Source organism: Microtus ochrogaster, linkage group LG2, assembly GCF_000317375.1.
Source record: "Microtus ochrogaster isolate Prairie Vole_2 linkage group LG2, MicOch1.0, whole genome shotgun sequence".
NCBI lineage: Eukaryota > Metazoa > Chordata > Mammalia > Rodentia > Cricetidae > Microtus > Microtus ochrogaster.
In genome coordinates this window covers 29902226-29913661 of record NC_022028.1, presented here as the reverse complement: position 1 = coordinate 29913661, position 11436 = coordinate 29902226, and the positions used below count along the sequence as shown (strand labels likewise).

Genomic DNA, 11436 nt, shown 5'->3' with positions numbered 1-11436 from the left:
AGGAGGAGGAGGAGGAGGAGGAGGAGGAGGAGGAGGAAGAGGAGGAGGAGGAGAAAGAAGAGGAAGCAGGAGAGGGGTATGGAGGGAGGAGTGTATCCAGTAGTTGTTGAAGTAAGGGAGAAGGAGTGGTGTATAATATCTAGAAACATTGTATTCATATGTGAAATTAAAAATAATGAGTGATAGAAAGAACTCAACCTCCTTATGCTGTGTACAAATCTTGCCTCCAGAAACATGCCAAGTCTATATTACTTTTTAATGTTTCTGTGTTAGGCATTTTATTATATTCTGAATACATAGGTACAGCTTCCTGGTCACAGTGAAACTTATAGTTTAGTTGGGGGAAATAAACATCAGTGGAACCTCAACCCTGTTTCAATTCAAGTAGTAAATCTTAGGCTTTGTGGGCCTCATGAGGGCTCTATTGTACACTTTCTTTGACTTTGTTTGTTCTTATAACCCCTCTAATAATTTACATTGTTATACTGTTACAGTTTTACAAACCATCCTTTGGTCTCTAGCCATCTAAAATCAAGCCAGGGCCTTCAAGATAACTCCAGTGGTGAAAGTATTTGCCATGTCAACCTAAAGACCTCAGAGAAGAACCACATGAAGACTGAAAGAAAGACCCTGCCCTCCAGACACAGGCAGTAACACAATCACACCCACACAGGTTCATTATAAGCACCCGCGCACAACTACACAGAGAGACAAACAATGATACTGAGTGAAATCTAAAATAAGCATTTGCATGGATGAATGAATAGAAATCAAGTCTGCAGGCAAGAGCAAACACAGGCATTGAACAGCACACATTCTTAGATGATGATCAATGGAAAACCGAAGGAGGAGACAACCTCACCCCTTCACCACTCCTTTCTGTGCACAAACTATTATCTAGTCTGGAAATCCTGTCTCATCCCACACTTTCTTCATCCAATTAGCTTCGTGCCTTCAAAGCTGAGCCACAAAACAGAACCTTTTCCAGGAAGCCTCCCTTTTGTCTATGGTGCCCAGCTGCGTTACAGAACGTATCTCACTGTGCAGCAATTGCCTGTTGCTTGGCTGTCTCCTCAATTAAGCACTGAAAACCTGGGAAGAAGAGCGTGACTTATGTTTATTTCCAGCAAACAGCACCAGACTTGTCTGTTAATTAGACACTAAATCCACAAGGATGTAAGTGTGTATGCGGGAAAAGGCACAAAGCCAGGCCAAGGAGAGGCTGGAGAATGTTCCATGCAGTTGAGGAAGTTTGTAATGGATTGCTGATAAAAGAGTATCTGTGGATAAAAATAAGCAGGGGAATAAATCAATCAAAGTCAAGTTTTAGGGACTAAAGGGTGTCCTGGAACATTAGCGATCTTCCTAGCCATGTGAGACTACGTTCAGTACTACTGCTGAGTGACAGTATGAGTCACATCAGGGTCTTTGACCTACACAATGCCTAGTAAAGCTTAACAAATGGACTGAGGGTAGAATTGTTTATATAAGAATTGGGCAGTATACTGTTTGACTATAAAAAATGAAGAGGTATTTGGGCTACTAAATCTTAAAATATCTTATGGTTGTTTACAGCATTAGGGATTGAACCCAGTGCCTCATCATATTATTAGGAAAGGGACCTACTACTGAGCTACACTCCAACCTTTTAAACATCCCTGCAATGCATCTCATGATGACAGTTGCCATCGTTGGTGGAGAACTGTCTCAAAGCAGATGCTATGCTAATACTTCCTACATCTTAGTGTATTCGGCTCCTCTTAAAAAAACAAGCAGACGAAAAAGCCAGAAGCCCACGCTTCCCCATGCTCTTGATAAATGTTTGATGTCAGTAGCTTATCAGTTTAGACCAGGATGTGAGTGAGTCTGAGATGCTTCCAGTTGGTTTCTCACCGGGTGAAACCCAGGGCCTCATGAATTTTAGACAAATGCTTTACAACTGACACATGTCTTTAAAATTTTCTCTTTAACTCTAGGATTTGTAGGAAATCCGGGTGAAAAAGGAGACAGAGGCATTCCAGGGTTACCAGGTCTGAAAGGCTTCGAGGGACTGCCTGGGCCTCCAGGCCCTCCAGGTAAGGCTAACTCTTCAATAAAAACATCATTCTCTAAGCTTTCCTAGACTGAACTGTAATGAACATACTTCTAGACTTTGTCTAAACATAAACTCTACCCTGAAAGTGTTCCAGGAGAAAGTTACTCTAAATTAAACCAAAAAGAAGGTGTTTGGTATCTGGCTGCCTAAAATATAACTCACATGTGGTTCCATTTTCACCCTCAAAGTTCTATTTTTAATGTGTCAGCAACAAAAATTAATTAATGCTCTAGTCATTTTCACTTTTGCATCTTCCTTTTGTAAATTGCGAAGTAATTTTAAGCTATTAAAGTACTCTCCTATTCCCAGTAACCCCAATAGCAAGATGACTTAGACGGCAATTGCCCTTCAGTTTGCTGTCAGAGAGATACTGCTGTGTGGTCGGTCAGAGGAGCCTCTGCTGACGTTGGTCCTAGGACGGCTCTAAGCAGGTCTAAAAATGGGACTCTCGCTTTATCCAGTTTTCCACATTCTGAGTCTCCAGTCCTAGGGGGAGCCTTAGCTGAAGGAGAAAGGGCAGCTAGCTTAGCCAGCTAGCCTAGGTGTTTTATCTACTCCATGGAGCACCAGCTAATCCTATTATCCTGTTATGACAAGCCCTCGAGCTCACAAGTCAGAACTGTAGATTGTTCTATATCTTGGATTGTTCTAGTTTTTCATTTAATAGAAAATTCTGTACTTGTCCACTCATGCGAGCAGAAGATATGTGCTGAGCCCAGGAGCTGGGTCGTAAGTGACTCTGTTTATTCTCAAGGCCCTAGAGGAGACATAGGACGCAATGGGAATCCTGGAGGACCAGGGCCAGGCGGCATGCCGGGAAGCATGGGGAACATGGGTGTGCCAGGTAACACTGTGATCCTGCTATTATGAGCCACTGAGCTCATGACAAGTCAAACTGTAGACATGCTGTGTTTCCGATTGTTTTGTTTTGTTCGTTTAATAGAAAGTTTATGTTACTAAGTGTTGCTTTTAGACAAAGGTCTAGATATGAGTGATAAGAATCTCCGTATGTTCTATAATAATCATAAATTATATAGCTCAGAATTGTGAAAAACATCTTCTTAATGCTTGGGATACATGGGATACTTTAAGATTCTTCCTTCACTTGTTTTACCTGTATCTGTTCTCATTTCAGGCCCAAAAGGGAGAAAAGGAACTTTGGGACTACCAGGTCTAGCTGGAAGACCAGGCCTTCCAGGGAGTCGTGGTCCCCAAGGAGATAAGGGGGAACAAGGTCATTCAGAAGGTGCAAGGCCAGGACCACAGGGTCCAAAGGTATATAGACCACTGAAATAGTTACATTTTGGCAAAAGTGGAGGTCCTTTTTGTTTCTTTGGTTTTTTTTTTTTTTTGCTTTTGTTTTTGTTTTTGAGACAGGGTTTCTATGTAGCTTTGGAGTCTGTCCTAGAACTCTTGTAGATCAGGCTGGCCTTGAACTCACAGAGATCCATCTGCCTTTTCCTCCTGAGTACTGGGATTAAATGACCAGATTCAGTGTGGGCAGAAGAGAAAACAAGAGATTTCTATACATTCGGGCAGTTATGATTTTTTTAACATATTCCTATTTTGAAGCTAAGGCTGTCTCATGCTCTCAATTTGGGAAATTTCTCCATCCCTGCAGTTTAAGTGTGCTCCCAGTAGGGGGCAGTGATGACAGGCACACAGAAACTGATAGGGCAGGGTTTCTTTCCTCCAGTTACAAACTGTGGCTTTATCTCATATAAAATTTTTGTTCTTGCTTTTTTTTTCATGCAGAACTTTTACATTTGACATGCAAAATTCTTTGTCTTATTAATATATACTAAAAGGCATGACTAAAATAACTATACAACATCATTAAAAGGTAAACAAGACCCTAAGATGCCTGTATGTATGTATCCTTGTGGTAGCAGATTTTGAAATGTTTTCACGTCATTGCACAGAAGTCTGTTGCCTAGTTGCAGTGATCTTTCTCCGGGTTTACGTTCCATCAGACTGAGGCTGGCTAATAAAACACTGTATGTGTGGCAGCAACTGGATGTTTGAGTGCGGCTTGGTTGCTCTTTTAGGTTTATTTCCATCCAGTCTTTCTTTCTGCACTTAACACTAAGAAGCAGAGCTGCACAGTACAGAGTCATTAACAGACATTCCAGTAAGCAGAGCTTCTAAACATGGGACTCTGATCCTCCCTGGGGAAATCTGCAGCACCCCGAGAGACTCTCTAATCTGCTAAATTGGACATTGAGTCCTTGAGTGCATGTTTTTGTAAAGGAAACAGATGTCTTTTGTCAGCTGTTCAAGGGTTAAAGCTCTCAGAACATGTCATCTCTATCAGGCCAGGAGATTAGCCCTTTCTCTCATACCTGCAATTCCAGTCCTTGGGAGACAGAGACAGGATGAGCAGTGGTGAAGGTCACCATTGACCACACAACTCGGAGGCCAGCCTCAGACAGCCACATGAGACCCTGTCTCAAGGCAGCAATGAAGAACCGTTGCTGTTATTATTTCCATCATCTGCGGTAGTCATTGTCAAAACGAGAAGGAAATTTTTAGGCAAGACAAAGACTCAAGAAAAGGAACTTTCATTATTTGGAGCACAATTTTCCCCCTTATTTTAACTGGTTTTCAGAAAACCAGGGAGATGCCTTCCACTGGGGTATTTTCTCCAAGAGCAGTCCTATTTGGTTGGATTCTTGTTCGGCTCTCTACCAGCTCTGACTAAGCTCAGAGTTTTGCAGGTAACAACCACACAGAACCTGTAGTGTTCTCAGTTGGCCTCAGGCTGGTTTTTAGCGGGTTAGGGAGTTGCAGTAAGAAGATAATACATTCCAGTTAGCGGGATGGAAACTTTGTAAGTCACCATCAGCCGTGCATGTTCTGCAGTATCATCAATCTGAGATACAGGCGTGGTGAATAGTACATCCATGAAAGGATGTTTTTAAACATGCGATATGCATACATGTGCCTTTAAGCACTGTATCCGCAAGACACCTCTCTGCTTAGCCTGTTTCCTACTCCCTTTCAGTAGGCACAGTTTCCGTAATTTCCTACTTGTGTGATTTTTTTTATACCTAACTCCCAGCTGGCCTCTGTGGTCCATGAAGGCAGGGGCTGTATGCATCATATATGGGCAGTCTGTCGTCACATAGACCGCATGCTGTCCAGGACCCCATCTTGGTTAAAAGTCCTACTATTGCTCTTTTGAAACCCTCTCAGTGTCTTTAAAAAGAGAGAGAGCGACACTTGCATTTTGCATTGGCCCTCACAAAATGTGCAGCTAACCTAGTCCCATACATTCAGGGTCCTGGCCTGTAGCAGACACTCAGCAGGGACTGATAAATGAATAACTTACTTACTCCTAACCACATGTCCTGCTTATATGAGAACTTAAAAGGTGTTTGACTGAATTTAAGGGCGATCCAGGATTGCCAGGTGACAAAGGAAAGAAAGGAGAGAGAGGCCCACCTGGGCCACCTGGACAATCGGGACCTGCTGGACCTGCTGGAGCCCCTGGGAGTCCTGGAAGTCCTGGCCACCCAGGTGAGCCCCAGTTTTACAATTTGGAAAGGTAGAAATGGTGAGGAGAGGGTGCCCCTTACCTTTTAGAACCATTTCTGTAAACAGAAAGCTACTTTTGAAGTATACTGATGTGGGGTTCCCCTCTAAATGCTGTGAATATGTTTTATGATCATTGGTTAGTAAAGAAGCTGCTCTGGGCCTACAGCAGGGCAGAATAGAGTAAGGTGGGAATTCCAATCAGATAGAGGAGGAAAGAAGGCGGAGTCAGGGAGACACTATGTAGCTGCTGAAGGAGAAACATGCCAGGAACCATAAGCCACAGCCTAGTGGCAATACATAGATTAATAGAAATGGGCTAATTCAAGATGTAAGAGTTAGTTAATAAGAAACCTGAACTACTAGGATAAACAGTGTTGCAATTAATATAGTTTTTGTGTGAATATTTCGGATCTGGGTGACCAGGAAGGAATGAACAGCTTCCGCTTACATACATACTATAACTGTTTTGATTCAACTTTTAACTTCAAATTCTACTGCACTAAAAATTGTTAATTAATCAGAAGCAGCCTCATTTTACTGTTAAGGGGACCAGAACCTAAACACCTGCTCTTGTAATCAAAACATCTGAAGTTCTGTCTCAAAAAATTCAGTCAAGAAGCCTGAAATGATATGTTTTTTGCACAGTCTTAGGTTAGAATAACATAGCTAGCAGGACTTGTAATGCATGCATAGACTGGGTAGCTTAACAGAAGCCTTTTTGCTCACAGTCTGGAAGCCAGAACTGTAAGACCAAAATGCTGGTAAGGCTCGTTCTTGTGAGACCTTGGGGTGTGGCTAGAGCCACCATTTTTGTCCCCCCCCTTTTGTTTTCACCCTAATCTCTTACAAAGATGCCACAAGTGTTGGGCTGCAATCCTCACTTTTGTTTAACTTTTTTAAAATTGCATTATTTATTTATTTATTGCATGCGAGTGTGGTATGTGTACACTGCAGGATGCATGTGGAGGTCAGAGGACAACTTGGATAGGAACTTGTGGGAATCAGTGCATCCCTTCCATCCTGTGGATCCCGGGGATCGAACTCGGGTTGTCAGGCTTGGCTGCAAGCATCACTACCCATTTAGTTATATTGCCAGCCCCAATTTTTAACAACCATATTAGGAAACACAATGGCATTCTGTGGTACTGGAGGTTAGGACTTTGATGTATAAATTTGGGGAAAATATAATTCCACCTGTAGTGTTATTTTAAATATTTTTTGCCTGGCCTATATCTGGCTTAGACATTGATGTCCATGTTACCTTATAGCCGGTTTTAATTTTGTTTTATTAAGAACCATTGCTCAGCTAGAGATGAAGCTCAGTAGTGCAGCATTTGTCTCACGTATGTAAGGTCTTAGGTTCAATTTCCAGCCCGGGGAGGAGGAAGGAAAAGTGGGAAGAAAAAAATTATTTAATTAACCTGAATAACAAACAAAAAACTTGCTGAACTATTTGGGTACAACTGCAGACTTACATAAAGATAGCATTTAACTGACATTTTCCAACACTGAGGCGTTCAATAGCTTGGCAGTTGGCTCCTGATCTTAGCAGCACGTCAGATACTGAACATTGTATCTGGGGTCAAACTCAGGTTGTCAGACTTGGCCACAAGCACCTCTATCCACTGAGCCATCTTGTCAGCCCCAATTTTTAACAACCGTATTGCTAAATACAATGGCATTGTGAGGTATTGGGGTGTCGGGATTTCAACATATGAAGGGGATGACACCTATGTGATTTTCCCAGGAGAAATGTCTGAGGTGACCTGGCAGGAATGTCTGTGAGAGCTGCCCGAGCATGGCTGATGGGAGGAACTGGCTGTTTCAGTGGCCGAGGGAACTACCCCTCACATCTCAACGTTCTTTTTCTCTGCCCTTTCTCTGGATCTGCAGGGAATCCGGGTCCTGGTGGTGATTTGGGTCCTAAAGGAAAGAAGGGCTTCCCAGGCCTTCCAGGAAGCACTGGCCCTCCAGGTTTCATTTTAAAACTTATTCTGTCCCATTGCCTGAAGAAAACACACTTCCTTCTTGAGGTTAGACTGTCTAACAGCTCCCATAGGATTCACAACAGTGGGGTTGAAAACACCACTTTTTAAATCAACATATCTACCAGTATAAAATACCATGTGATCATCTCATGAGAGTATTAATTTGGGCATACTTTTTTTTTAATTTTATGCAGTTACGCAAACAATGGTTCTGAAAACTCAGTACCTTTGAGCACTTTCCACCTATCTCCCCGGCGTTCACCGTAGGCCATAGAAGGAAAGAGGCCATGTTTTTCAATGATGTGGTTTGGACTTCTGTTTGTTTCAGGCCCTCCAGGATTCCTAGGACCTCCTGGACCAATGGGTATGAGAGGTAACCAGGGCCATGACGGAATTCCTGGTCCACCCGGAGAAAAGGGAGAAACAGGTACAGCTTCTGCAAAAGGGAGAGAGAGAGAGAGAGAGAGAGAGAGAGAGAGAGAGAGAGAGAGAGAGAGAGAGAAAGAGAGAGAGAGAGGAAAGAAAAGGAAAAAGAAGAGAAGAAAAAAAAAGAAAAACAGCCTGGTGGTAGTGGTGCATGCCTTTTAGCACTTAGGAGATAGAGATAGGAGGGTCTCTGTGAGCTTCAGGCCTGGTCTTCAAGGGCTAGTTCCAGGACTGTTACACAGAGAAACCCTGTCTCAGGAAACGAAAACAAAACCCAACATTTATTTACTCTGTGTGCACACGTGTATGTGTAAGGGTTCATTCATGCTGTGCCATGTAGAAATCAGGATGAACCACAGGAGCTGATTCTATCCCTACCCTACAAGGGTCCTAGGGGGTTGATTCTAGGTCGTTAGTCTGAGAGGCATGAGTCCTCACCCACAGAGCTACCTCACTGGCCCTTACTTTTAACATTTGATCCACTGGTTTATTAATAACATTTTAATTCCACGTGACTCAAACCATTCTTCGCTGGTAGAATGGATGGTCTCTAACACATTCTCAGCATGCACCAATTGTACTTCCTTCATATATATGATGTACTAAGATGAATTGAATGTTGACATACTCAAATTACCTCTTCCAGGCTTGCTGGGGGCCCATCCAGGCCCAAAAGGGAGCCCTGGTGTTCCAGGTAGGCACTTCTTCTTCCCTGACCTTAACTGAATCTAGTTCTCTGTTTTTGATTTACCAGACAATGTAACTTGACAAGTGAAAGATGCCCTCATGGTGGCATTAAGTATTTGGTCTTAGTAGTCAATTAAAACTGTTTATTATCACAACGAAGGAAGGAATCCAAAGCTGTGACTTGGCTTTGGGGATCTCCCCTCTGTGAAAGTTTGTAAAGATAAAAAGAATTTGTATATCTTTGTTTTGCTGTTGTTGTTAGTTGGTTGTTTCAGTGACTTGACTCCTAACAGGATGCAGGGGGAGCTGGTTTCCCTCTGAGCATCCTTCCTGTGTTGAGACACAATGGTAGTGCTGCCCCTTCCCACTGCGATTCCAGCCCCTGCACTGAGCTTGGGGTTCATGCTATGGTTTGTCAAGGGCTACGCTGTACCTCTCTCAACACCTGAGACATGACGACTTATCTAACATGTTCCTCAAAGTCTATGCATGTTTTTTGACCAACTGCAGGCATGCCTTTCTCAGGCTAATGTCGTAAGAGAAACAGACTCTTTGATCTCTTTTCCATTTTATAGAGAAAGAAGCCAAGAGAGACAGCAAATCATTTGTACCTTTGAGTGGTCTTTATTAGCCTTGTCTATAGGAGTGTTTCAAGCATCTACTACACTTTATTCATAACGAATGATGTCATGAGAACCCGCAAAGGACAGGTTGATGTGGAACTGGACTGGGCTGCAGTTGGAGTGGAGACAGGAGCTGCTCTTTCCCATTATTTCTTAATGACTTGATTGTCCTTTTGGTCAATCTCAGTATTCATGCACCTTCCAGAGCCTTCCAACTCTGACGAGCATAGGGCCTTTCCCTCTCCCAATGTCTTGTAGTAGAGTTGTAGGCAAAGGAAACATTTCTGTTCATATTGTTAGGCTAAACTCAAAACTGGGAGGAAATGTTGTATTTGCATTACTTTGGATTCGACTGCAAATAAAATTTCAAAAAAAATCACACCTTAGACAAAAAAAAAGCTTTAAATTAAAAATAACAGTCCAGTCATGTAAATGATCACGTGCCTCAATGCTTCTGGGATAACAAAACATGAAGAGTTAGTTGAAAATTGGAGTATGGGGATTGGCTTAATTAGTTTATTCTCCAATATGCTTAAAAGAACTCATATTAGACAATAAGGAATCATTTCAACAAAAAATGAATAGAAAATCCATAATATGAGTGTGTGAGGTCACTGCCAAACACAGACAGTGCTACAAAGCCAGAAACAAGCTGAAGTCTTCTGACCACCTTCTGACCAGCATAAACTACAGGCACCATAGACTACAGGCTGTGGACACACAATAGACTACAGCTTAGCATCCACCAGTTTCATTTTCTTTATCACCCTGGGTCTTTACTCTCCAACAGTGCTCTGCCCACGACTTTCCTCCAGTCACCGGCCTCACCCTCACTTCCAGAGTCATGCATTTCCTCTCAAGAATACCACAGAGGGAGCCGGGCGGTGGTGGCACACGCCTTTAATCCCAGCACTCGGGAGGCAGAGGCAGGCGGATCTCTGTGAGTTCGAGACCAGCCTGGTCTACAGAGCTAGTTCCAGGACAGGCTCCAAAGCCACAGAGAAACCCTGTCTTGAAAAAAACCAAAAAAAAAAAAAAAAAAAAGAATACCACAGAGGGAACTGGAGAGATGACTTAGATGTCAAGAGCACTTGCCGTTATTGTAAAAGACATGGGTTCAGTTCCTAGCATGCACATAATGGCTCATAACCAATATAACTCGAGTTCCAGGGGATCTGACGCCCTCTTCTGGCCTCTCTGGAACCAGACACACACATGGAACACATACACACATGTAGGCAAATCACCCATACACAAAAAAATAAAATACATAAGTCATTTCTTAATTTTAAGAAAAACAGAGATGGGAAAAGGAGAGGTTGTTTTCAATCCCTACTACATCGTTGATCCAGGAATGTCGAGGCAGAGTTGTTGAAGGTTGCTGAGATGGTAAATAATACCTGGTACTAAGCTGTGATCTTTCTGGGGTCGTCTTTCACAACTCTTATTATGTTTATCCCTCCTGGATGCAGTATCATGGCTGTGGGGAAGATTTAATCAGGACACTGAGCAGGAGTATAACTTCTCTGTGTCTAACAATTCCAAGTACACATCACTACCCTGACATTTCACTTTTCTCTGCTCTACTGAATTATCTATAAATAAATAATGTCACTATAAAGGTTTACCAAATAATGAGTGTGGCTTACATCTGCATGACAGCTTAGATCTTATATTGTGCCTTTTGTCTCCATGTTAACTAAATGTATCTTTTAAAGAACTGAGCTATGACAGGTGTATTTTGACTTTAAAATTAAGCAATGAAAGAGTTGGAGATGGCTCAGTCAGCATGAAGCGTGCAGGAGCTGCAATACCAGTACTTCAGAAAGCTGAGACATGCAGATCCCTGGAATTTGGTAGTCAGCTACTCCAGACAAATCAGTGATCTCTAAGTTCACTGAGAGAGAATTTTCCTTAAAATAAGACACAGAAGCATGAAACACACACACCAAATAAAATAAGACAACAAAGATTAGTAATTGTATAGTGATTTTTCCTAGATCAACACCTAGGCCAAGGAAGACCTACAATTTTGTTCTTCAGCCTCTTTTCTAAAAAGGCAAATAAATTATTAATTTAA

The 11436-nt window shown here is 42.3% G+C and overlaps 1 protein-coding gene across 1 annotated transcript in view; it reads left to right on the top strand.

The window, feature by feature from the left end:
• Col4a3 (collagen type IV alpha 3 chain) overlaps positions 1-11436 on the top strand; it is a 124807-nt gene that overhangs the window by 97295 nt on the left and 16076 nt on the right. Inside the window, exons 35-41 of the mRNA XM_005360037.2 lie at positions 1977-2075; positions 2850-2939; positions 3231-3370; positions 5488-5614; positions 7526-7606; positions 7949-8047; positions 8693-8740. Of these exons, the coding sequence (XP_005360094.1) occupies positions 1977-2075; positions 2850-2939; positions 3231-3370; positions 5488-5614; positions 7526-7606; positions 7949-8047; positions 8693-8740 (684 nt within the window). The remainder of the gene's footprint in view (positions 1-1976; positions 2076-2849; positions 2940-3230; positions 3371-5487; positions 5615-7525; positions 7607-7948; positions 8048-8692; positions 8741-11436) is intronic.